Raw genomic sequence first — 27,554 nt, 5'->3', positions numbered from 1 at the left:
GTTAGGAGTGAGAACATGTGAAAAAATCTGCCACATGCTTTACATCTGAAAGGTTTCTCTCCAGTATGTCTTATCTTATGTCTATTTAAATCTGACAATTTACTAAAGACTTTCACACATTTATTACATTGAAATATTTTACTATGTGTAGTTGACAAAGATTGGTCAAGTCTGTTATAATATCCTTTCTGCACCTTACTTACACTTCTACAGCCTTTCCTACATTGTAAATTCCCATGTCCACATATTCTGTATCTTCTCAGTAGTGCTTCTTGCAATGAATATTTTGGGCCTTTCTCTGGCCAAAGCTCTTCGGTGTATTGAGAATACATAGCTGCAAAACATAAAAATAATAAATTACCCCAAAACTAGACTTTGATAAATATACTATATAACTCTAACATATAAAATTGTATCAAGTACGTTAGCAAGATGGCAAAACAAAATACCATAGGCCCTAATAGCTTCATAGACATATATATGTAACAACAACATACTGACTAAAATGCCTATTTGGGAACTCTATAAATGAGTTAAGTGTTTCCAGGCCCCCAGCTGAGGACAATGCAAAAAGCCACATAAAAGGGGAAGGAGTTTGTTACATTTACCCAAGGCACCCTTTCCTCCTTTGCAATACAGCATGGTGCCTTTAGGAGTAAACTGCCAACTCCTGGCCACTTCCTCAAAAGAGAAAGATGATTTTCACAAACGTATGCTTACTTCTGGCTTAGATGTTTCAAAAGATGGGTTTTGGTCTCCTGTGAAACAGGCTACTGAAAAGAATGGTGGGATAAACCTGAAAGACAGCTTGGGTATGCTGTGATCAGTGGTAAATGATTGTTACAGCAACAGAGAGACTGCACTACTACAGACGGTTCAAATGTGTAGGAAATGATTACAGCCTTTTAAGAAGAAACATGGAATTTAACTGAAAAATAATCACACCATTCCAGACATATCCTAACTACAGATTTGAGAAGCTCTCAGAATGTCTAGCACAGACAATAGGTTTCAGACTGTCAGGATGAAACCACATTATAAAGATTGTGACATGTAGCTTTTTTTTATTGTTAAAAAAAAAATCAACCAAGGAATACAATGTGTACAAAATATCAGGATAACGTGGTCCAATAAAAAAATTAAAAATTACAGAAAGCAACCATAAAACATGGAGATGTATAAAATAATTTTAAAAATTCAAAATAAACTGAATAATGCTCAAAAATCAGGGAAATGAGATTATCAACAAAAGTTAAAATAGCAAAGAAACAAATTGTGGAGGTGAAAATTACAAGAAGAAATAATGACTGGGAAATTCTCAAATTTAAGAAAAAGGGATGTAAAAAATCAAGCTCAACAAACTCCAACTAGAGTACACACAAAGAAATTCATAACAAGACACATATACAAGAGATTTTAAAAGTCAGACAAGCTGAGACTATTGAGAGCAAGTGAAAAGTGATGTGTCATTTGTAAGTGTGCTCCTATGACCATTGAATTTATCCATGAAAACCTTGCAGACCAGAAGGGAATTGTGACATATGGTCAAACTGCTGACAAAAAAGCTTTCAAGCAATGCTAACATAACTTTCAAAACTTTTCTACCAAATGAAAAATATAATAACCTTCCTATAAAACCAAATGCTGCAAAGTATATCAGCACTATACTTGCCTCATAAGAACTAATGAAAGGAATCACTTTCATTTAAAAAAATGATGCTAGAAAACAACACATAATTACATAAAAACATATAATTATCTAGAAAATACGTGCACGTACACAAAAATAAAATTCTGTAGCATTAGCATAATGATGTTGTAAACCGTTTTAATTATTCTCTAAAATTTTAAAGATAAAAGCATAAAAATAATCATAAATATCTGTCAGTGTATATTTAACATAAGATAAAATTGATATCTGTAACATAAAGTTGAGGACAAATATAATAAGGAAAAATTTTTGCACACAACTCAAGTTATGTTTTTACCAGATTAAAATATTCTGTTGTATCTTTGAGTTTTATATAATCACCAAGGGGTCCACAGAGAAAATGCCTATATAAATACACAAAAGAAAATAATAAAGCAGTGAAAGCATATCAACATGAATATCAAAAAGACAAAAAGGAAAACAGAGAGAAGAAAAAGCTAAAGAAACCAAAACAATAAAATGGCAATAGTAAGTACTTCCTTTTCATAAATCTGTTGAAATAGTAATTAAATAAAGTTCCAAATCAAAAGGCATACACCAAATGAAAAGGTTTATGAAAATTATTTAGAGGCCTGGCATGATGGCTCACACCTATAAACCCAGCACTTTGGGAAGCTGAGGCAGGCGGATCACGAGGTCAAGAGATTGATCCCATCCTGGCCAACATGGTGAAACCCCATCTCTATGAAAAATACAAAAATTAGCTGCGTGTGGTGGTGCGTGTCCTAGTCCCAGCTATTAGGGAGGCTGAGGCAGAAAAATTGCTTGAATCCGGAAGGCAGAACTTGCAGTGAGCCAACATCGTGCCACTGTACTCCAGCTTGGTGACAGAGTGAGACTCCATCTCAAAATAATAATAATAATAATAATAATAATAATAATAATAATAATTCAGAAGCCAAAACCAATTTTGTTTGTCTACAAGAGTCACTTTATATCTAATGGTGAAAAGTGACTAAAACTGGCAGGATGGAAGTAGTTATCCTCTGTAAATATTGACCAAATGAGATCAGGAGAGGTCAAGATTATATTACATGAAATATACCTTAAGTCAAAAATTATCATATTTTATAAAATATACTTTAGGTTAAAAGTCACAAGAGACAAAGGACATTAAACAAGAAAGGGGTTCATTCACTGGGAACCTATGACAAATGTATGTATACATGTATTCGTGTACAGGGGGTTGGGTGTGTGTCTGTCTCACAAGGTTACATATAAAGCAAATATTAACAGAATTGAAGCAATAGATAGGTAAAAGAATATTTCAATATCTCACTTTCAGTAATGAATAATAAAATATGAATAAAAATTGATAGGAGGGCAGAGGACTCCAGAGCAGATGAAGAAAAGTATGCCTTACGGAGTATAGAAATCATACCTCAATGACATCAGGTTACATGCCCTTCTCAACAGCTCATAAAAATTATCTTGAACAGAGCACTTGTTAGGCCACAAAAGAAGTCAAAAGTTTTTTTTTTAATTGAAATTTTACAGATGTATAACCAAAATGGACTGAAAGTGTAAGTCAATAACTGGAAGAAAAGTGAAAAATTCACAAATACACGGAAACACTCGCTTAAGCATTCTCTTCTTCAAAAGTTGGTATAATTAATATTGTGAAAATGCCCACACTGCCCAATGTGATCTACAGGTTCAATGCAATTCCTTCTAAAATTCTAATTTCATTTTTGCAGAAATAGAGACAGCAACCAAAAAGTCATATAGAATTTCAAGGCACAGTGAAGTGACCAACCATCTTTAAAAGCAGGAACTGTGTTGGCGGTATCACAGTTCTTGATTTCAAAAGACATTATAAAGCTATAGTAATTAAAACAGTTTAGTATGGGCATAAAGGTGAATGAATAACTAGACCAATAAAATATAATACAGCACAAATATAAACTGTCACATATACAGTCACATGAAATGTTATTTATTAATGAATGCCAATAGATGAGAGCAACCCAAAGTTCCCTCAGCAAATGAATGGATACATATAATATAGAATATAAAAATAATGGGATATTACTCAGTTTTCAAAAAGTAGAAAATATTCTAACAGCTATAACAAAGATACATCTTGACAGCATTATGCAAAAGGAAATAAGACCACCACAAATAGACAGAGACTGTATTAATCCATTTATATGAGGTATCTAAAGGACTTAAACACAGAGAAAGCAGTAGTATTTGTAGAGGACCAGGCAGTGGGGGAAACTGGTAGCACTTTAACGTGTATTGCGATTTAGTTTTGCAAGACGAAAACATTCTAGAGATATGTTGCATAACAATATGAATATACTTGGCATGATTAACTGAATGCTTAAAAATATTTCAGATTGTAAATTTCAAGTTATGTGTTTTTGATAATTAAAAATAAATAATAATACCTAAAGGAGATACAGAGCTATGATGCTTTTTAAAAATTATCTTCAAATCACAGGTGTTTCTCCCACACAAAAATAATGTAAGTTGACCAATAGATATTGAAATTAAGATAATTTCTATGATTACTCATCTGAGCAGCATAAAACAACCACTGAAAACCAAACAACAGAATATAAAAGTCATAGACACTACAGGGGGAATATTTACACAAGCAAATAAACACAGAGATAATTATATTGGGAACAGACATATGGCTGACTCATATTTGACTTTTGCCCCACACTGTCTTAAAAGTGTAGAGCTGAATATTGCCTTACAAAATGACAATATAAAATGGCCGGACACAATGGCTCATGCCTATAATCCCAGCAATTTGGGAGGCCTAGATGGGAGGATCCCCTGAGGTCAGAAGTTCAAGACCAGCCTGGCCAAAGTGGTGAAACGCCATCTCTACTAAAAATATAAAAATTGGCCAGGTGTCTTGACTCATGCCTGTAATCCTAGCACTTTGGGAGGCCAAGGCAGGCTGATCATCTGAAGTCATGTGTTCGAGACCAACCTGACCAACCCTGTCTCTACAAAAAATACAAAATTAGCCAGGTGTGGTGGCAGGTGCCTGTAATCCCAGCTACACAGGAGGCTGAGGCAGGAGAATCACTTAAATCCTGGAGGGGGAGGTTGTGGTGAGCTGAGATCACACCATTGCATGCTAGACGGGGCAACAAGAGTGAAACTCCTTCTCAAAAAGAAAAAAAAAAATTAGCCGGGCACAGTGGTGCACACCTGAAATACCAGCTCCTTGGGAAAATGAGGCAGGAGAATCACTTGAACCCAGGAGGCAGATTTTGCAGTGAGCTGAGATCACATCAAAGCACTGCAGCCTGGGTGACAGAGTGAGACTCCATCTCAAAAAAAATTATAAAATAAAAACTAAAAGAATTACCTGATGTCAAGAAGCATACTGTAAAACACAAAATGCAGAAATACAAAATTTCAAAACAAAATTAAAACATGAAATTTGAAACTTATCAGATACCAGCAAGTAGAAAAATACATTCATGAAAAAACTCCTAGAAGGGTAACATAGGAAAAAAAAAAAATACAAAGGTTATTTGAAGAAGAAAGGGGCCAAGAGTTTCTCGTATTTGAATGTGATGAAAATAAAAACACTATCAACCAAGAATACTTGATCTAGAAAGTTACTTCAAAAATAAGGGAAAAATAAAGACTTTCCAAAATAAACAAAATGTAAGGGTGTTCATCACTGCTAGTACACTCCCACAAGAAATGCAAAACTGCACCACAACTAGCAGCTCATGCCTATAATCCCAGAAATTTGGAAGGACAATATAGGAGGATTGCTTGAGGCCAGGAGTTCGTGACCAGTCTGGGCAACATAATGAGACCTTGCCTTTAAAAAATGCTAGAAAGAATCCACTATGTTGAAAATCAAAGTAATGCCACACAATATCATAAATCCATATTCAAAATATAAAGCTCTTCATTAAATGTAAATATATAAACAGATATAGAATTGTTTACTATCGTAATGATGGTGCATAAAACTAAAATTCTGCTATAGAGTTTGAAAAAATATATAAATTTGTATAAATCTGTTACTAGATATACAATAAAAAATAACTTGTGAATTTAATAACAAACTAAAGGATGTAAAGAGCTACAGTTTTCATATTTGATTGAAGTTGTTATGAGATCAAAATACATTGTTATAACATTAAGATGTTTTATGTAATCTCCATTATTCAAGGTGCTCGCAAAGAAAATATTCATAGAAAGTATGCAAAATAAAATGAGAAAATAATCAAAACATGTCACTAAAAAACAACAGAACAAAAATGAAGGCAGTCAAACAGGAGATGAGGGAAAACCTATCTACAAGAAAAAGAGAAAACAGTAAGAACCAAAATAGTAGTAGTACATTCATTTCTTTAAGAAATTGTTTCAATAAAAACAGTGTAAACTACTTAAAGAAATACAATGGCTAAACAAACAATATTATAAAATACACAATCTACAAGAGACTCACTTTAAACAGTCAAACAGCCTGGAAGCAGAATTTTAAAAATCCATGCAAATAGTAACCATGAATGGGTCATGTGGTCATAATTATATTAGAGAAAACACACTTTAAGTCAAAAACCAGAACAAGAGGCAAAGACTGATATTATATAATGGTAAAATAAGTCTACTTACTAGGAATTTGTAACTGTTATAACTATCTATATGTATATGTAACTATAAAATCAGGCTCCCAAATATATGAAGCAAATATTGACAGATATGAAGAAAGAAATGTACAACAACATAGTAACTGCAGGCACCAAGATCCCATTTTCAGTAATGAATAGAAAAACCAGAATAGAAAGTATAAAACTAAACACACTCTACAACATACTCTTGCTCAAGGGTCAAATAATTTAATTTTGTTAACATGTCAGTATAACCCACAGTGGTGAACAAATTCAAAATAATCTCTATCAAAATCCCAATGTTACATTGTTTTGTAGAAATTTATTTTAAAATTTATTTTAAAATTTGATCAGAAAATATAACTAAAGGAGAGAAATGCTGATCAGGTAGAAGATAAACAAAAGCATTCTCTTTTCAGTACATTTCTTCCATATTCCATTTCTTTGTCTGATAGGAAAGCTTATTTCTTTACCTCTCAAAATACCCTGTCTTTGTGTGTGAAAAGCCTATGTTTCAAGTAATGTCACCAAGGAGATAGTTTTATCAGGGAATAAAATAAACACCTTTTAGTGGTACTTCCCAAAACTTGACTTCTAATCTTGTATTGTCCACTCTGTATTCTTTATGACATAAATGTGTCTTCATTTTCTCTACTTTTCTGACTCTGCCTATAAGTGATTCTGAACATCAAAGGTATTTTTCTAAGTTCCTTCTTAAATTCTCTGAAATTTTAAAATCCATTCATTATTTTCTTACGTTTGAGTATTTCAATGATTGTTTTGCTAACATAAATTACTATGTTTCTTAAGTTTTATTTGCCCTTGTTAAACATAATTTAAATCTATAAAAACAAAAAGGAAAAGTAATAGTCCTCACCAGTTCGTACTGCCTCACTCTTGGCCTAATTTTGTCATTTATATTAGCCACGTCTGAAAAGATTTGTGTTTGCAACACTTTATAGATTTAAGTCCCAGGTCTGCCACTTGTTTTCTGTGATGATAGTGTCCATCACATATGGTTGCCTTATACATTAAAGTGATAAAACATGGCAAGAACAGAGTAGGCATTTACTACAATAGACTACTCTACTGTGTGAGGTTACTCCAATCATAGACAATAATTTTAATTGAAGAGTCTCAACTTGTAAGGTAAATAAATAAGTGAGAAATAAAAAAAAAAGAAGATAAACAAAAGAAAACCTGGATAACATTACAGATTCTATTAGTCCATTTTACATTACTATGAATGAATACCTGAGATGGAGTAATTTATAAAGAGGTTTATTTGACTCATGGTTCTGCAGTCTACAAAAGAAGCATGGTGACAGCATCTGCTTTTGGTGAGGGTCTCAGTAACCTTAGAATCATGACAGAAGGCAAAGGAGGACCAAACATTTCACATGGTGAAAGAGGGAGCATGTGCAAGGCAGATGTGCCGAATGCCCTTAAACAACTAGCTCTCGTGGGAACTAAAAGAGTGAGAACTCACTCATCACCAAGGGGATGGTGCCAGTTCATTCATGAGGGATTCTCTCCCATGACCCGAACACCTCACACCAGACCCCACCTCTAACACTGGGGATCACATTTCAACCAAGATATGGAGAGGACAAACATCCAAACCTTACCATAGACCAATTAGACGTAACAGACATGTACGGAACTCTCCAGTCAAAAACAACAGAATACACCATATTCTTCATTCTGGTAAGACACATAACAAGTCTTATTAAACTTAGGAAGACCAAAATCATACAATGTATGTCTTCTGACCAAAATGGAATGAAACTACAAGAATGAAGCTACAAGAAGAAAAGCAATGTGCTACTGAAACAAAGACAGATAAATGATGCTGAAAACTGAATATCTACACTGAAAAACTTAAGTTGGATTCTTTCCTTGTACCATATACAAAAGAAGTTTTTAACAAAATAGCTAAACTTCAAAATATATAAATAATATAACTCTTAGAAGAAAAAACAGGGGTAAGATATGACATTGGTCTTGGTACTGATTTCTTGGATATGACATCAAATTCATGAGCAACACAGAACAGAAAAATTGAATTACATTATACTTCAAAATTTCTGCACATTGAAGGAAACATTTGGTGGAGTAACAATGTCACTTAAGAAATGGGTGAAAATATTTGCAAACCACATGTGATGGGAGTTAATATGTAGCATAAATAATTCTTAAAAATCAACAAAAGTTGAATAACTTGATTTAAAAATAGACAAAAGACTGAACTGACATTTCTCCAAAAATACATAAAAATGGCAAAAAGCATTTGAAAGGACGCTTAAAATTACTAATTTGTAGATAAATGCAACAAAATCACCTCACAACCATTAGACTGGCCATTACAACTTTAAAAAGAAATATCAAGTTTGTTGAGGATGTGAAGAAATTAAAACCCATGTGAAAAAACGTAGCTAAAAAATATTATGAATACTCCTCAAAATATTAAAAAGGAAAGCATCCTATAATCCAGCAATCCCACTTCTGAATCTACATCCAAAATATTCAACACCTGACCTGGAAAACATTTGAATATCCATGTTTGTTGTATCATTATTCACAAAAACCAAAAGGCAGAAACAATCTTTATGTCCCTGGACAAACACATTTTTAAAAGTGCTGTATACACACAAGGGAATATTATTAAAGGATATCTTGTCACATTTCAAAATAAACTTTGAAAATATTCTGTCAACTGAAATAAGCCAGTAACAGAGTCATTAAACTATCTGATTTCACTTATATGAGATATCTTTAGTAGTCAAACTCAGAAACAGAAAGTGGAAGGGTGTTTGTCCAGGGCTGGAGAGAGGGTAAAATGGGCAGTTGTTACTTAACGTGTATTGAGTTTTAGTTTTGCAAGATGTAAAAGTTCTAGAGGCCTTTTGCATAACAATATAGTTATCATGACTGAAATTTACACTTTTTAAAGACTGGGTCTCAATCTGTTGCCTGGGTTAGAGTGCAGTGATGTGACCACAGCTTACTGCCATCTCCAACTCTCAGGCTCAAGTGATCCTCCCACCTCAGCCTCCCAGGTATCTGAAATTAGAAGCACATGCCACCATACCCAGCTAAGTTTTCTAATTTGTTGTAGATATCGGGTCTCCATATGTTGCTCAGGCTGGTCTCACACTCGTGGGTTCAAGCAATGCTCCTTCCTCAGCCTCCCAAAGTGCTAGGATTACAGGCATGAGCCATCATACCTGGCCATAAAGTTTACACTTAAAAACAATTAAAATGGTAAATTTTATGTTTTGTATTTTCATGACAATTAAACTTTTTTCAAAGGATAACTAAAAAGTCATACAGAAATAAAACTTTCCAAAAATTACCTTCAAATCACAAAAGTGTTTCTCTTGTACAAAAAAAAATATTCATTAAACACATGGTGAAAATAAGTGAAAAATAATTTAAATGACTACCAGTCACCTGGACAGGATAAGTCAACCAAGAAAACAAATATGGTAGATAAGCCATAACAAAACTAGAGTCATATTTATAGGTAAAATCACATACATATAACTTAACTATGATAGACATATGGCTGATTCATCTTTTAATTAAACCCCATACTGACATAAAATGTACATTCGAAGTTGCACATTGTCTAAAATTGTAACACATAAATGAAACAAAAAAACAGTAAACTGATGTCAAAATTCTATACAAAAAATGAAATTTCAAAATTTAGTAAGATAAATATTTACCCATAAAATGTGAAATGCAACATTGATGTACCATTTAAAAAGTATTTGTCCAAATAACTAAAATTATCAACCATGTGCACTCATGGAAAGCAGGTATTTTAAATCATTGATATGGAGTGTATGGCAGTAAAATTTCATAGAAACTGCACTATACCATAAATAAAAGGTTCTAATAAAAATATTTTAATGAGTAAGCATTTAAAAGACATGAAAGGTAATTTTTAGTATGTTTTAATATATTGATGCTATTCTTACACAAAATAATACTGTTGTAATTTAACCTTTAGAAGCATATAATAGTGTTACATTTCTAAATAGAAAAAACTATATATGTTTTGTAAAATAAAGTGAGAGTCACTGATATATAAAATAAGTATTTGGAAATAAATCATATTATCATTAGGTGTAGACTGAAGAAAGTGGGTGGAAATCCTATGATTCCTTTTTGCCTGCAGTAAAAATTTTACAAGTGACTGGTAAATACGAGGCGCCTACTGATTATCTGATATGCTTCAGACATCACATGTAAATTCTGGCATATTGTTCTGAATGTCTGAATATAAAATTACAACTCTGAAATAGAAAATAGAAACAAAGCATACAAGAAACTTACATCAGTACACTGTTAGAATAGATGGTGCCTGGCTTCTGTATGATCCCATAGCCACAAAAAGTGTAGGTTATCCCTGATAAAAGTGTCTTTATGAGAGAGTGAGCATGGCTCACACCTGTAATCACAACTAAATGATACAGGAAGGTTGCTTCAGGCCAGAAGTTCCACATCAGCCTGGAAATATAGCAAGGTCCCATGTCAAAAAGCGTACCTTTAAGAAACATTTGGGATCCAGGGGGGAAGTTGTGAAACCCTGCTAAAGCTCGAGATTGAGAAGCATCCATTGTAGAAGGCAGGCCCTCATTCAGGTGGCAAACTAGACGACTCCTGGTTTTGGCTACACAGCAAGAAATGGTCTACCCAACTCGATCCCACTGAGAATACTGAACAGACTCTATAACCATTTGAAACTCAGGCACAGTCTGGGAATCGTCCTGTCTGTCCAGAGACCTTGGAAGAGACACCCAAGGCCTGCAGACCTTGGCCTTTACTGTGGTCCCTGAAACAGTTCAGTGACTCAGTTCTAGCTTCCTTTGTCACAGCTCATGGCCAGTCCTGTCCATTTAGCAAGCCACACAGTGACCTGGGAAAACCTGCCCAGGTGCTCACTGGGAGCCACACACTCATCCACACCCTGATAATAAGACCCACCATATATAGACTTAACTACAGACATCTGTCCTTGTTTCTGCCCTATGGACCCAAGTTCTGAAGGAAATCCAGTCTGCCCAGGAATAAGACAGGGATCACAATCACCCAAGACCCTGGTAACAAGACAACCGAAGGCAGACCCAGCAGCCTTGTGACCCAGCTACAACCCCTATTCACTACAAACCCTGAGGGCATCCCATCCCCTGGGGGAACCAACAAGAGAAGATCTTGACCTCTTGGAACCAGATTATAAAAACTTGAAAAGGTGTTTACTTCTTCAGATTCACAGGCACCAATGCAAGGCCACATTGTACCCACCATCAATGCTTTTATTTTAACATAGCACTGAAAGTATGTGACAAAATTTGTCAAGTAAAATTATTTGAAAAGTTATTCAAGTTGAAGACAAGAAAAAATGTTGCTGTTTGTAGATGACATGATGCTATATACAGAAAACTATAAACAGTAAGCCAAAATCTGTCTAAGCTAATAAATGCACTCCATATATTAGTAAAATATAAAATTAACATACAAATATCAGTTATGGTTTCATGCACGAACATCAAACTACCTGATTTAAAAAAGCAGAAGACAATCTCATTTTAAATAACATTAAAGTGATAAATTTCTAAGGAACAAATCTAACCAAGGAGGTAAAAGATCTTTATACTGGAAGATATAGGTATTGATGAAAGAAACTGAAGAAGATACAAGAAACGTAAATTTATCCCACATTTATAGATTGGAAGAATAAATATTGTTAAAGTACCATATTATCCAAAGTCATCTATAGATTCAGTGAAGTCCCTATCACAATTCCAGTGGCTTTTTGCACAGTAATACAAAATACAATCCTAAAATGTATATGAAAGTACAATAGATCTGAATAGCCAGAGTAATCTTGAGGAAAAAATACAAAGCAAAGAGACATCATACTTTATGATTTCAAACTATATTTAAAGACTACACTAAGAAAAATGGGATGATAAGCATGGAAAAAAATGGACACAAAAACCAACAGAACAGAATAGAGAGCCCGGAAATAAACCCATGCATATAAGGTCAACCCTAAACAAGTGCACCAAAAACACACAGTGAAAAATGTATAGTGTCTTCAGTACTCAGATCTGGGGAAACTGGATACCCACAAGCAAAACATTAAAATTAGATTCTTTTTCTTACACCATATGAAAAATTACCTTGATTGAAGACTTAAATACAAGACATGAATCCTGAAAACTCCTAAAAAATAGGAAGAAATCTTGATAGTCCTAGCAATATATTCTTTTTGCCTCAACACCAAAAGTACAGCAGCAAAAGGAGATATAAACAAGCTGAATTGCATCAAACTATAAAGCTTTTGCACAGAAAATAGAATAAAATAAATTTATGAAATGGGAGAAAATACTTGCAAACTATACATGTAAGAGAATAATATATGAAAAATAAGGAACTAAGCAAATCCAAAGCCAAAACAATAATAAAAATAACCCAATTGAAAAATAGGCAAAAGACTGAATTCATATTTTAAAATGAAGACACAAATGGCCAACAAATATATGAAAAGTTACAAAACATCACCAATCATCAGGCAACTGCAAATCAAAACCATGATGAGCTATCACCTCACATCTGTTAGGATGGAATAGAGTTGTATAGATATATCCATCTCTATATGAGCTATATACATATACACACATACACACACATCTTTACATATATATGTAAATAAATGTAACGATTATTGATAAGAATGTGAAAAAAAAATTCTATACACTCCTGGAGAGTTTTAAATTGGTAGAGTCAATATAAAAACCAATATGAATGTTATCTGAAAAACAGAAGTGTCAGGCAATCTAGCAATCCCACTTTTGGGTATATAATCAAAGGAAACAAAGCAAATATTTCCAAGAAACATTTGCACTCCCAAGTTCACTGCATTATTCACAATTTCAAATATATAAAAAACCCTACATGTTTGTGAATGCCAAATGGATAAAGTAATTATGGACCAAATAGACAACAGAATATTATTCAGCCATAAAACATAATGGAATCTTGCCATTTCAACAACATGGATGAACCTGAAGGACATTGTACTACATGAAATAAGAAATGCACATTAAGAGAAATACTGCTTGTTTTCACTTATACAAGAAATATGAAAAGGCTGAACTTATAAACTCAGAGTCCAGTGTTAGTTGCCAGGGACTGGAGGTGAGGAAAATGAAGGATACAAACTTTCAGTTATAAGATGAATAAGTTTTAAGGATATAATACATAGCTTCATGACTACTGTTAACAATGTTTTGTATGCTTAAAATTTGCTAAGGCAGTAAACAGGTGTTCTCACTACAAAAAAAGGTACTAAGAGTAGACATGTCTGTTAATGTGATCGTACTAATTATTTCACAGGGTATACACATAGCAAGTCATTACATTATACACAAAAAATATGTAGTTATACAAAAGTAATTTGTAAAAAATCTGCAATATATATGCACATACATATATACACAGGCACATGAATGACACAGTCCAGGTAAGCTTCATATTAAACAAGATAAAATTATAAAATAATAGTTATTAAAAATAAGGTCACAAATGGGACTTTAATATGTGCTCAGCAACGTTGTAAGCTCCCTAATGGCATAGTATATTTGAGCAATGTACAGAGTAGATAAATTAAACTATCTTACAGTTAAGGAATTAGGGCATGTAGACCTTAAATGACCAACTCAGTTCATACTAAAAAAAGTGAAGTAAAATCATATTAGATTTTTTTTTTTTAGTTTGGGCATATGCTTAGTATTCTGATGAAATTACCGAGTATGAATTTCTGTAGAAACACATTTGAAACCTCATAGGTGAAGAAAATTTTAAAGCAGAAAACTCATAACACCTGTCCCTGGTGTTCCTGGAATTTCTGAAACAAATCCCAATATCACCACTACTCTCACAAATTTCAGCCATGATTCAAAAGGGGAACTTAAAAATGGCTTGCCATGGTTTCTAAAAATATATATTTGTGTGTCCCTAAAGGCAACAGAAAAGCAGTCAGATCATGCAGTCCCTCATATGCCATGAAAAGGACTTTGCCTCTCAATGTAAACGTGAAGGAGGATCACTAAAGGGAAAGTAGAATCCATACAGCATTTAAGGGCATGAGACAGAAGATGCCCCTGTATGAGAGAAAGAGAAAGAAACCCAGGCTTCTCACAAACTATTTCCATTGAAAGGCAGGCCTCCCAAATCACATTTTAAGGTCTGACTTCCTCATTGACCTTGGACCTCTCATCTGTCATCTGCTGTGCCATCTGCTTCATTCACTCTCACTTACCTGGGTGTTTTGCTACTGTCTCATGTCTCTTCACATTCCAAGGCTCTTTCCTTTCTTCCAGACAGGTGATCAGCTCTGGCTTAGAGACAGCAATACCTGTTTTATTTTAAAAAGTAATTGTTGCTGTGATTTTCCAATTATCAACCTAGTACTATCTTTAGTAGGGAAAAGAAGACATAATAGAAGTCTAGAAAATCCCCAAATACTGTTTCATGACAGAACCTCCAGAATATTTAGGACACATTTTAAATTTCTGGGTCTTTAGCTCCACTACCCAGTATTACTGAATCAAAAATTAGTGGGGGCAATAGGATTTTCAGGTGTGGGCAACAATATTTTAAGCCACCAAACTTCTGGAATTACCACTTATCTATAATTAAAAACACAGATCAGCTCAGGAAAGGGGAAAGTTCAGGTAAAAATAGAACATCTTCAAGAATTTCTTTTCTACAACAACGAATCTCCAAGATGGTCTTGAAAGAAGGAATCTAAAATACATTCATGGAAAGCAGAAACTACAAAAAACATTCTACAAAGGACGGAAATGAAACCCTTGTGGTATATTAGGAAAAATTTATTGAAATTATCCTCACCCAGGGAGACCAGGTTTCTGTAGTTCTCTAACATCACATTCCTATACAAATCCTGCTGAGCAGTGTCCAGACATTGCCACTCCTCCACAGAGAATTCTATGGCCACATCCCTGAATGTCAACAGTCTCTGAAAAAAACAAACACAAAAAAATGTACACAAACACATGTTTATCAAGTGGCCATAGGCATAATTCTTAATTTGACTCAAGATGAAAAGAGTGAAGAGGACTGATTGCGACTTGTATGATTGCCTAGAGTCACCTAATAAAATACTTTTCAACACAGAAATATTATCTCCTGGAGGAAAGAGGATGGAATAAGATCTCTAACACCAGTGTATCAGCGTATGAATAAAATATAACATTAAGAGCATGAACACAGACATACATTTTTGAGGACTATATTTACATCGTACAGAGTAAGTTGTATGTATTTTTCAGATGAAAAAGTCATGGCTAAATAGAGGGTACTGCTCAAATTTTAATATGCACAACAATAAACTGAAGATCTGATTATGCAGATTTTGTTTCAGGAGATCTGGGATAAAGCCTGAGTTTCTGAATTTCTAACAAGCTCACCAGTGATGCTAACGTTTCTGGCCTACAAAGAATGTTGTGTTAAACACCCAGTCAGTGGCAGAGCCTGGGCTTATCCCAGTTTTTCTGACAGGTAAACAATGAGATCCTTCATTTTTCAAAGAAAGATACTTGTAAAGAGAATCAAAGAAGACACAGGAGCTTCCAAATTAAATGTGATGGTTTATGCACATCAGCTGGTAAGTGCCCCAAGGTACTAAATAATAAAGGGAAAGGCAATTAATTCTATAGCAGAAAAATCTGTCAGAGATCTCGTTCTCCAAGTGAATGAAATTAACACCAACTATAACAGGACAAGTTTTTATTGTGTGCTGAGGCAGAGGACACATCACCACTGCTGTGATACTGACCCCCCCAAAAGGTAAGCTATAATCTCAATCTAATCATCAAAAGACGTCGAGTATATGAAAAGTCCAAGCAACAGATAGCTCCCGTGTTCTGTAATCTCTAATAGTGTATTTAAATAGTCTTTACTTAGCATCCTAGAGAGCAAGTATCTCCAACTTATTTTTCTTAGAACTTTCTGAATTAATCTGGGCAATAAATGCCATTCTGTTCAAATGTGTATTTTCTTAATCCTCTTCTGCACAGAGCTGATGAGAAACACAGATGGAACCTAAACAGTACATGTTCTCCTTCTTCACTAATATACAAGGACTCCAGCACTTCCCCAATAGGAATCTTGATTATCCACACCTTCTCATGTTCAACAGCCATAAAGGGAACATTTTAAATATTACAGGTCATAAATTCATGGTGAGAATTCTGCATGGCTTGTAAGAAGGCGAGATAAAGAGAATGTGGAGAAGGCTCTGGTATATAGCAAAGAAAATTTCCAGAAGCCCCTGACTATTAGAAGAAAAGAGAAAAAAAATAGATGAAACAAATTCATTAAGGAGGAACAGCACAAATAGAGGAGTAAAGGTTTGCTAGTTCTAAACACATGGAATTCCAGGAAGCAGAGTGGACGCAGCTCAATCTAAGACACATTCACCAGAGAACAAGCCATTTCTTCTTCTTCCTCTGGGATTCCCTCACAGGTTTCTTCGGAAAACTCACACCTGAATCTTGAGACTATGACTTTAAAAGCATCAGCACAATCCACTCACCTGCTGTCACCACAACAGGCAGAAGGACCTAGATGTTCAGAAAAAGCCCACCCCTTCTGTCTTTTATAACACATGAGATTTGAGAACAATGAGGTCCTCCTCAAATATCAAAATGTCAGTTTCTCTTTTCTTGCCCTCAGGTGTCTTCATCTAGCACAGATGCCAGAAATTTCTGCTGCAGCAATGGGAATATGTGCTGCACTGACTTGACCCTACCAAACCCAAGGAGAGCAGGCCCTGTGACCTCTTTCTGGAGCAAAAGTTGAAATCAACTCTCATGATGTATCTTGAAACCCTTGTGCTTGACCCTGGCCTCACCTCACAATTACATGAGGCATTTAATTAAAACAACATGGATGCTTCCACCCAGACCAAAAGACAGCCTCTGAGGGAGGGCACAAGGCAAGAGGTTTCTTCAAACTGGCCATGTGATCCTAATTAGAAGCTTGGGCTAAGAACCACTTTGCCAAGCATTGTCTTTCCAGCTTCACTGTGCATATAAATCATTTGGTAATCTTAGCCCCACCATATGTGATGTGATTCTGCAAGTTTTGAAAGGGTCTATGAACGGTCCCCTGTCAATGCTGATGTTGTTCCCCCTGGACCTATTAGCAACACTCAGCTGAAGAAAGAGTAGGCACAGCACAGAGACCTTTATACCCAGCACTGTTGTCACAAGTACATATGATCCAAATGAAGACAACAAATCTCCATCGTGAAAGATCACATTCTTTGCTGGCATTTTAAGGTTCACAGATGGAGGCAAAAACAGCAATGTCTGAGCCAGTCTGCATTTGGAAAATAACACGTACAGATTCACTAATGCAATGTTTATTAAGCAGATGATATGTGCTCAGAAGTATGTTAAGGAGCACTGTTCTGGGAATCTCACATTATGTGACTTAATCCTCATAATAGCCTGGGAGTTAGGTACTAAGTGTTCAATAATTCCCAGGATTTAGATGAAGGAACCAGCATTTTAATTTCTTCTTCTGTTTCTTCATCATTGATTTTGAAAGAAAATATATAGAATGAAAGATAAATATAGACCATAGGAATATAGAAAGGAAGGGTAAAGTGTAGTTCAGAGAGATTTCTCATTGTTATGTTTGTGTTTACTTTCTTGTGACTTGTGGAGCAATTACTGGATCTGCAGAAATAGAACATAGGTTGCTGGGTAGGATGTCTCTACAAGCCCTGGCTTCAATGAAAAAGAAAGAAATTAAGGCTCCAAAATATACAGTAAATTGATTCCATTTATCTACTTTTGAGTTTCAGGAAACTTTGAGCACAAGTTCTGGAGAGGCAGCAGGAGCCACCACCCAAAAGGAGAGATTCCAGAACTAGATGAGGCCCAGAAGAGGGTGAATCTGGACAGGGCTGGGGCAAGGAGAGGGTCCTATGTAGAATTATGTTCTCAAAGCTCCTGGGGTATTTCCAGTTCTCTTTCCTAAGCCTAAGAGTTTGTGTAATTTTAATCTATTTTAGCTACCTCTTTGTCTATTTTATAACATATAATACCAAGAAATTTAACCAAAGCCCTTAGGGTTCTCTAGGACAATTTTATTAAAAGCTAAATATGTGTTCTTAGCAAGGTAAAAACACTAGAAATAGCAACAACAACCATCACAACTCTTCTGTGTATGAATAGCCCTTCAGGTGGTGACATCAGAAGTCACGACAGCATAAGGGATGTGGTGCCAATGAAGCCCAAGTCCCCTGCACACCTCCCTTCATTGTACTGACCACATGGTGCTGAATTCTACCATTTATCTGGTTGCTCCAGACTGAAAGTTCCTAGATGGTAGGGACCATAACTGCTTCACCTATTTTTCTCATGGCATATGAGGTGGAGGCAATTGGTTTATCAGTTTGAGTCTCCAGACCTCCTCCTTGTTTTTCACCCAAATACCAAGAAACTGGAGAAACTCTCCTCCGGATACCAACCAAGGAGCTTCCTTCCATGAGGAGAGAAACAAACACTGGGTGCCTCATTTATCTTACTCTGGGATGGAACCAGAATTAGACACTCTTGTCAGCCTGGTCCGAGTCTGCACAGAACATCCTCAAATGTCTCACAGACACACAGATCATTGTGAGATGGTTCCTAGTGACCCTGGGATTATGGCCACATGGTGATTCAGACAAGAGAGACTTAACCTGACTCTAAATAGAAAATCGAATTGTCCTGGTGGAGCTCCAGAACTTGGATCCAGATGTGGTATCACCCATCCTAATTAGCTAGTTCTTAGGAAAGAGGAAGGACAAGAATACTGTACTCTAGTATCACATTTTACAGGTAGATGTAGTTGTGGTCATAGCTCTAATTATTATATGGCATTGACCTCTTACTGCTAAGATATGATGGAAAAAAAGAGTCAAACTCTGGAAAACATTTGAATAGATTTACTCTGAGCAAAATTAGAGTGACCATGGCCCACGACACAGCCCTCAGGAGACCTGGAGAACATGTGCCCAAGGTTGTCTTGGTGAAGCTTGGTTTTGCATATTTTGGAGAGACATGAGACATTAATCAAATACATATAAGATATACATTGGGCCAGCCCATAAGCACAGGAGAACTCAAAACTGAAGCTTTCATGTTACAGGTAGATTTAACAGTTTTCTGATTGGTAATTGGTTGAAAGAGTTATTATCAATATAAAGGAATGTCTGGGTTGTGATAAGGGGTTGTGCAGACCACAGATTTATAATGCAGATGAAGCCTCCAGGTCACAGGCTTCAAAACTAATAGAGTATAAATGTTTCTTATCAGACTAAAGGTCTGTGTTGATGTTAACTTTGGTTGGCTTTTCCCAAATTCCAAAGGGAAGGGGTCATAACGAAGCATGTCTAACCCCCAATTCCTGTCATAGCCTGAGCTAATCTTTCACGTTCACTTTGGAATGCCCTGGCCAAGAGGAAGGGTCCATTCAGATGGTTGGGAAGGCCTCAGAATTTTAATTTTGGTTTAACGATGCTTGTTTATACTGACAGATTCTGCCATCAGATTCTATATACATGAGAAGCCCCTCGCTTATCTGCAGCAAGTCACTGGACAAGATCTGGAAAGCTCAAAGGGACACATTCTGAAAGGGGGACTTTAAGATGTCAATGTTGACCTCACTATGAAGAAAATGTCTCCTGTGGGTTTTCTGTACATTCTCAATCTTTAGTCTAGCCCTGTTTTGTAAATCCCAGATGGTGGCCAGTTCTTACGTGCAGGTTCTAGGTGGGATCCACCTGTCTCTGCATTCTTGGGTGTTACAGCAAGCAGAGTAAAACCAAAGGAGAGATCCACTCAAAGAGACTGCACCCTCTAAATAGTATGTTGACTGAAAAGGAAAAAAGCAGCCAGGGGCGGTGGCTCACACCTATAATCCTAGCACTTTGGGAGGCAGAGGCAGGCAGATCATGAGGTCAGGAGATCGAGACCATCCTGACTAACACGGTGAAACCCCATCTCTACTAAAAATACAAAAAATTAACCAGGCATGGTGGCACACGCCTGTAGTCCCAGCTACTCAGGAGGCTGAGGCAAGAGAATCACTTGAACCTGGGAGGCAGAGGTTGCAGTGAGCCAAGATCGTGCCACTGCACTCCAGCCTGGGCACCAGAGCAAAACTCCACCTCAAAAAGAAAAAAAAGGAGAGAGAGAGAGAGAGAGAGAGAGAGAGAGAAAGGAAGGAAGGAAGGAAGAAAGGAGGAAAGGAAGAAAGGAGGAAAGAAGAAAAGGAGGAAAGGAGGAAAGGAAGAAAGGAAGAAAGAAAAGAAGAAAAAACTGAGGCAACATTCATAGAAGTAGAGTTTTGGGTCAAGCTTGAGGATTGCAACCTGGGAGCATAGATTCAAGCTGCCCTCAATACACACTTCAATTAGCAGCAGTTACAAGTGGATTTGTAAAGGCAAAAGTAAAGGACAAGTAGTGGGCTGATACAGAGTTGTTTGTGAGGAATTCTTACTGATTTACAGAAATAACATTACTGATTGGCTACATATTGTTAAGCTATAGGGTGTGGGGTGTAGTGTCCAGTGTGGGATTATTAGGTTAATGTACAGCTAGGTGTGGCAATAGCAACCAGTTTCAAGAGATGAATGCATAGCTCAAGGCAGTACGACATGATTGTGGCCTCATCTTAGCATCTCTCTGGGCCTAAAATTTGAATTCCTCAAATAAAAGTTTTTCTCTTTTCTCAAATCTCAAGGTCTGGAATCAGAATTCAGAGCATAGTTTTAGGTCTTGGGTAGAAAAGCAGCAGGTGTTATTTGCACATGTGTGGACATTTGGACAAGAAGAGGAAGGAGAAAGTTGAGATTTTTCTCATATCTACTCAATGCACATGGGTTATCCTGACTGTTTCTGGGCCCTGTGGTCTCTGGATCCGTTTCAGGTCTGATGATACTGGGGTCACTGAAAGAGGTGGAATGGTTGATCACTGCCCTGTGGAGTTTGTAGAAATATGGTCTAAAAACTCTCTAGAAGTGACTTTAGAGGACTATAGATCCCAAATAGGCAGAGACACCATTCTGCCTGCGTACTGTGGGGGCAGCATGCACTTTGTAGCACAGTTGTGGATTGGCTGGAAGCCTGACAGGGAAAGGCCCCTCCAGTGAGAAGTATGGTGGGAACTTTATATGTTTATATCATGTCTGGCTATTCTGGACAGTGTTTGGAGAATATAACTAAAAGCAAAATTGGGGAAACCCCAGAAAAGCTCCACAATAATAGAACAGAAAAAAAGCTATTGTATCACACAGTTAAAACGGAATGTGACCGGCTCATTGACAGGCAATCTGCTTAGGAGAGTGCAAAAATAGAAACAAGGTCACCATCATTAGTCCACAAGTGGAGGACCTGACAGCACCATTTGTCATACATAGTTCACCCTAAATTTACCTGGTAATGGGGGGTGGGTATCTGTGTATGCTAGTTGGCCATATTCAAAAAATAATAAACTTCATCATTATGACAGGAAGTAGTTTTGCAACTTGGAGCCTGATGCCTGCAGAAGGTAGCCTCCCACTCTGCTACAGGTGCTATTGAACAGTTTGCTATCTTCTTGGCTATTTACACATCAAAGCAATGGGTCCCTACTCTGTGAGCGCTGGCCTGCAGTACTCCTGCTTGCCCGCTCCTAGCAGCCTGTGTCCTCTCTTGACCTCTATTATCTGCCGCTGAGGCACAGCCCACAGCCCACAGCAGGCAGCCCATATCCCATGTGAACCCCAACTGTCACAGCTGCACCCCAGTGCTACATCATAGAGTGGGGTCCCTGAGCTGCAGGAGAAGAGGCTGAAGGGCTCCTGGGCAGAATTATATTTTCTCAATAATGGAAACAGAAGAGTTTCAGCCTCGGTTTCTGTTTATACGGCTGACAAAGGAAAAAACTGCTGGATTCCCAGCATGAGTCTGGATAGAGCAGCTCCAAGGGTTGTCACTGTGACAGTCCACCTCTTAAAGGCACCAAGAGACACTAAGAGGTCTTCTGAAAAAGATACCCAAAGGATTGGAGAGAAAAACAGCTCTCAGTCTGAGGAAGATTGTATTGAGAAAAGAAAGAAGTTGAAAGCATCTTAAAGAAAAACTTAGGTTAGATATGAGATTAGTCACGTTGGCCAGAAAATATTCCCTGAAGCAGTTCCCCTTTAAACACCCCAAGTGCACAGCTGCTCTCAGCATGAGAAACTAGTGTTATGAACAAAGGGAAATTATTCTCAGCAGAATGTCTTAAAGTTTTTCTTCCATCTATGCTGATCTCTCATCTGCTGGCCATTGGATTGGGCATCTACATTGAAACACATCTGACAACCCCCACCAGCACTTTCTGATGAAGAACTGGAAGCCGACTTTGTTCATCTAGATGAGTAGATCTGAGCTTGCAACAATGCCAGCTGACGGAGCTGTTATGATCCGTGGGTGGCTGCATCACCTGGGTCTATTTGTTCTGTAATAGCTGCATTCTTACTTTAGTAAAATAGAAGAATAGACTCCAAAATCTTGCTGACATATAATTATACCTATGGGATCAATTAAGCAGTATGTCAGACTAATATCTACTGTAACAATGAGGTAGTGAATTTTCTTTAGACAATAGATATAAATAACTATAAATATTTAACAGACTAGTCTTAATCTATGCTGTATTTTCTAAAATTATCTGTAACCTTAAGTTAAAATGCTTTATGTTTCAAAACAATAAGCAATAATAATATTAAAATTACTATAATTTTAATATCAGGGGTTTGTCCAAAATAAATATTGTGACCTTATATTCACACTATTGTATGAAATACTATTTAATTTACATGGGTGCAGTTGTCTACTAAAGACTACACAAAACTGTGCAAACTGATCTTATGTAATAAACAGAAACAAAGGTACAGCTATGCATTCCACTGTTCGATTCATACACTAAACTCTTCTTGCTTTTGCAATGTAAGTACTACAGTCTCCAAATACTAAGTCATCACCTTAGATGATCAGTTTTCTGTCAAAGGAAAGATACTCAGTGGCTTTTACTCTTCATCACTCTGTATTGCTGAATTTAATCCTATTCTTTGTGCTCAAGTTTTGTGTGCTTTTAAAATGAGTTTATCCTAAACAAATCCATGTCTACTTTAAAAGGTAGAAAATAGAAAAATAAAAATAAAATGAGCTTTGCCAAATCAGAAATAGAATAAAGCCATGGTTCTCAGGTCCTAAAGAAAATTCTGAGTCAAGAAAGAATGACAAAAGGTTGATTTAGCTGTTAAAATAATTTTCATATATTTAAAAAAGCAAAAAATTACATATAAATGCATTAAGAAAAGGAAAAAGAACAAAATCTCTTCCCTTACTTTCAAAGATTAATCCTCTTATTTCTAACTCACATTTTCACCTTCAATGGCCAGGTCCAGGGACATGGCTCCTGGATATCTGAAATTTGGTAGGCACTGGATTCAGGCATATAAGGGGTGGTCCTGGGTACACAATATACACATGAAAGATGGTTTGTGAGAGGGGAAGCAGAAGAGAGAAAGATGCTATCAGAAATCCACAGGTTGGGGAGAGTGCAAGGTAGGTGGAAAGACTGGTTTGTGCTATACACACTGGCCCAGGTGGGACTATATTCTGATTTACTCCTGTGTCCATGTGGTGGATGAGATTATAATTGGGTTGTCCAGAACTCCAGTTTGGCAGAGCTAATCAGTTGCTGCTACAAATTTGGTGTCAGGGTGGAGATGCACCAGGAGTCCTCTAAGTACTTTTGTGGGTTTCTGGCAAGCAACTTAAGGAGCAAAAGTGCCATAGTGCAATTCCTGAGGATGGGGCCTAGCCCTGGGAGAAGTGTGGTCACATGAATGCCTAGTGGGTATGTTCCCTAGTGGGTGAGAATCATGTGACTGCAGCTGTGAAAGGAGAGGGCTGGTTCTCAGCACTCCTTTCCTCTAAGTTCTCAGTCCCCTCTCTCCCTAATAAGAGACCCACAAATACAGGATAATGTGCAGTGTGAAAGGCTGTGTGCAGGAGAGCAGAGCTGACCTTCCCCGGACACCTGGAGTCTCAAACCCAGGCCCCTGTGATGCTCCTCTAACACCAAATCTATGGAGTTTGCTGAACACTAAGCAATTCCCCAACACCAGCTTGTTGCCTAAATTTCAATTCTGACAATATCCAGAGTCAGCACAGGCCCCACAAGTTCAGGGCCCAGTCCCACACCATTGCCCTTACTGTAGACGCCAGTCACAATCCCCGGGGACCTGTCTACACATCTGAGCTACTGCCTCTAAACTGACAACTCCCATAATCTCCTTTCAAGTCCACTAATTTGACAGAACTTCTCACAGAACTCAGAAAAACACTGCCCTTAATGTTTACCAGTTTATGTTAACAGATTCGATTCAGAAGAGATAAATGGAAAAGATGTACAGGACAAAAAAAAGTGGTGGGGAAAGACGCGACTCCTAGGTAATCCTGGTCAATAGCTATGATTAATGACATTGCCATCCTTTGTGTCCTCCAGGAACAGCTTAATAAAAAGAAACACAACACTCTTCCCGTTATGACTTAGATGATGCTCCCTTTTTGCCTATCACATAGCCGCACACATGCACTCTGAAAATTTCCATCTTTCTCTCATGAAGAATAGGCTGAACAATTTTGCCTTCAGTGGTCAAAACAAAATGCTTCTTTTTTTTTTTTTTTGAAACGGAGTCTCACTCTGTCATCCAGCCTGAGTGCAGTGGCACAATGTCGGCTCACTGCAACCTCCATCTCCAGGTTTCAAGCAATTCTCCTGCCTCAGCCTCCTGAATAGCTGCGATTAGAGGCATGTGCCACTCCACCTGGCTAATTTTTGTACTTTTGGTAGAGACGGGGTTACACCATGTTGGCCATGCTGGTCTCAAACTCCTGACCTCAGGTGATCCGTCCCTCAGACTCCCAAAGTGTTGGGATTACAGGCGTGACCATTGCACCTGGCCCCAAACAAAATACTTCTTATATAAACATTACTTAAGTTCCTCTCCCTCTCCCAGGTCCCTGAACTTTGTCCTGTCCTTAGTCTGAGTCAACATACAACCTCACTGTATGTACCTCCTAAGAACACACTGACTTCAGGATGAAACATTCTCTGATCTGGAATCTGTTTTGTCATCCTCCATCCTGACCTTCTCCTCCAATCTTCATTCTAATCTTGTCTGTTCCTCCCTATGAAAGAAAGCCCTTGTCTGCCTAACTTTTGGGATCTTCAAAGATCTTATACTTGGCACTTCCCCCTGTTGCAATACTCCTTTGAAACTAACTTCTTCCCTAAATCCGACTTTGTTTTGTTTGGCAAACTCTAGAAACAGCCCTAGGAAAACAACAATTCCATCCTCAGAACGACCCTTTCAATCCCCTTCCACTCTAAACCCAACTGCATCTGCCTGTGGATACCTAGTTTTCCAGAGCTCTGTAGCTTCTCTCAGTTTAAAACCTTCTTCCATGGTTGGAGTGACCAGACTGGGACACCTGCAGGGGCGACTCCCCAGGAGGAATTAACTGGACCTCCAGTGAACTCCTTTTGCAGACTCAATATTGGCCTTAGCTTGGGATCACTGGGCTCAGGCTTCAACTTCCCAGTTAGGGTTATTCACTTAGTTTTAAATGACAAAACACCAGTCTTTGAAAAATTCAGCAATATTTCTCAAACACAGTGTTTATATGTAAGGGAAGGACATTTTAATGTGCTTACATTTCATACCTCAACAAGAAAAGCAGAAGCACTTATCCCTTTCAGACAATAAACACACAATTTTTCCACAACAACTCATTTAGTAAACAATTTGTTACACAAGAACACTTTTAGGGGGTGTCAAGTCCATCTCATGAAATTCAGCATTAAACTCAGAAATCAAGATAACAGACACAGGTCAGAGCTATCTACTGTCACAAATTCACCCTGCAAAAAGAGGAACTGATGTTTTAATGAATCTATACAATTCACCAATTAATCTACCACATTTTCTTATGGAAAGGTATTCAAGTCATACAGTCTTAGTGGAAGACATTTTCACTATTCTTTTCCTTGATATCGTTCCCACAGCTAAGCCCTGGGATTCTATTTGAAATCACCCCCTAAACAAGAACAGACTGAGAAACTTCCTACACTCTCTCTGGAAAAGAAAAAAGGTAAATCCAATATTTTTAACAATTGGAATTCCTGACTAGATATCTAATTTTTTCTCAAATCCACCTCTTTCATGCCCTTTGTAAATGTTGTCTTATCTTTCTAGTTCTACCGATAAAACAAATTTACAGTTTAAAAACTGAAGTTTAAATAAGTGAGCAAATTCTTTCAAGGTGGCAACACCAGGTAGTGGCAGTGTTGAGTGCAACACAGACATGTGTGACTCATATGAGGTCAAGCCATCCAGTAACAGAGATCCTCCCATCCTGCTCACTAAAGCGCTCAGTGACCACCCTCCTAGGACACGCGGCACTGTGCACCAGTGGGTGAATGACTCAGGTGCATTTTACTTTGCAGGTTCTTGCACCATCTCTTTCGGATGGGTTTTCCTTGTCCTTTGAGATACTTTTTTTTTTCCTTTCAGAAATCTGAGAGAATCCAGAGGGCAGGAATCATTTTTCTCTTTTCTCCTCAAAATCAGCATCTGATTGGCTGACCAACAAAATATGTCTCAAGAAACGGAAGCTGGGTAAAGTGAAGACAAACTAAATGTCCCAAGGGGTTAGCTTTTTAGAGGCACCATATATATGCCAGGAGACTCCTCTCAGTTCCAGGGCCTCCACTTGCTCCCTGGAGAGACTGCACTCCATACCTCTCAGGTTGTTCTCTGTGAGGAAATAACCCCGGGACTGATACGCACTACGCACTACAGCAGACACAGCCATGATGAGTATCTTAGGCCATCTCCAGATAGTACTGAAGCCCAGAATCAGGAAAAGACAGGAGGTGGCTAAGGACACATCAACTTGTAAAGTTTCTAAAGAGAAACCTCAAGCCAAAGACATTCTGAGAAGAAGTCTGTGCTTATGGAAAATAAAAGGAAGAGAGGCACAGAGATTTTTTCACAGCAGTATCAGGGAATTGTTCTCTGCTTTCCTATGAAAAGTTTACAGAGAACA

At 37.2% G+C, this 27,554-nt stretch overlaps 1 protein-coding gene, 1 long non-coding RNA gene and 1 pseudogene across 4 annotated transcripts in view; 2 read left to right on the top strand and 1 right to left on the bottom strand.

Annotated features, from left to right (window-relative positions):
• Positions 1–27,306, top strand: part of LOC139361464 (uncharacterized) — a 32,067-nt gene extending 4,761 nt beyond the window's left edge. For both annotated transcript variants that reach the window (XR_011619023.1, XR_011619022.1), the window contains exons 2-3: positions 26,512–26,597; positions 27,020–27,306. This is a non-coding gene — a long non-coding RNA (uncharacterized lncRNA). The remainder of the gene's footprint in view (positions 1–26,511; positions 26,598–27,019) is intronic.
• LOC105473492 (zinc finger protein 722-like) lies at positions 215–15,557 on the bottom strand. Of its 2 annotated transcripts, XR_003016226.2 has the most exons (3): positions 15,241–15,282; positions 14,648–14,743; positions 215–334 (listed from the first exon to the last, which is right to left on the bottom strand). XR_003016226.2 is itself a non-coding variant. In XM_071090057.1 (2 exons), exons 1-2 carry the CDS (start codon positions 15,404–15,406, stop codon positions 14,640–14,642), a joined length of 270 nt encoding a protein of 89 aa, XP_070946158.1. In that variant the 5' UTR covers positions 15,407–15,557. The 2 variants fall into 2 exon arrangements, 1 of the variants encoding a protein (XP_070946158.1); XM_071090057.1 differs by lacking the exon at positions 215–334 and having other exon boundaries at positions 14,640–14,743; positions 15,241–15,557.
• LOC139361465 (BCL2/adenovirus E1B 19 kDa protein-interacting protein 3-like) lies at positions 19,378–23,455 on the top strand (annotated as a pseudogene).
• Positions 27,307–27,554: the final 248 nt, after the last annotated feature.

The sequence above is a fragment of the Macaca nemestrina genome, unplaced genomic scaffold (assembly GCF_043159975.1).
Source record: "Macaca nemestrina isolate mMacNem1 unplaced genomic scaffold, mMacNem.hap1 Scaffold_51, whole genome shotgun sequence".
Taxonomy (NCBI): Eukaryota; Metazoa; Chordata; class Mammalia; order Primates; family Cercopithecidae; genus Macaca; species Macaca nemestrina.
The sequence above is the reverse complement of the archived record's forward strand: the minus strand, read 5'-3'. Positions and strand labels throughout refer to the sequence as shown.

What these genes read in the sequence shown, in the direction of transcription:
- LOC105473492 (XM_071090057.1), bottom strand. Translation starts at nt 15,406, where the DNA reads ATGTGTTTGTGTACATTTTTTTGTGTTTGTTTTTTTCAGAGACTGTTG. An exon ending in CAGAAACCTGGTCTCCCTGG is followed by an intron (nt 14,744 to 15,240) that starts GTGAGGATAATT and finishes AAAATAAAACAG; the next exon opens with GTATTGCTGTCTCTAAGCCA.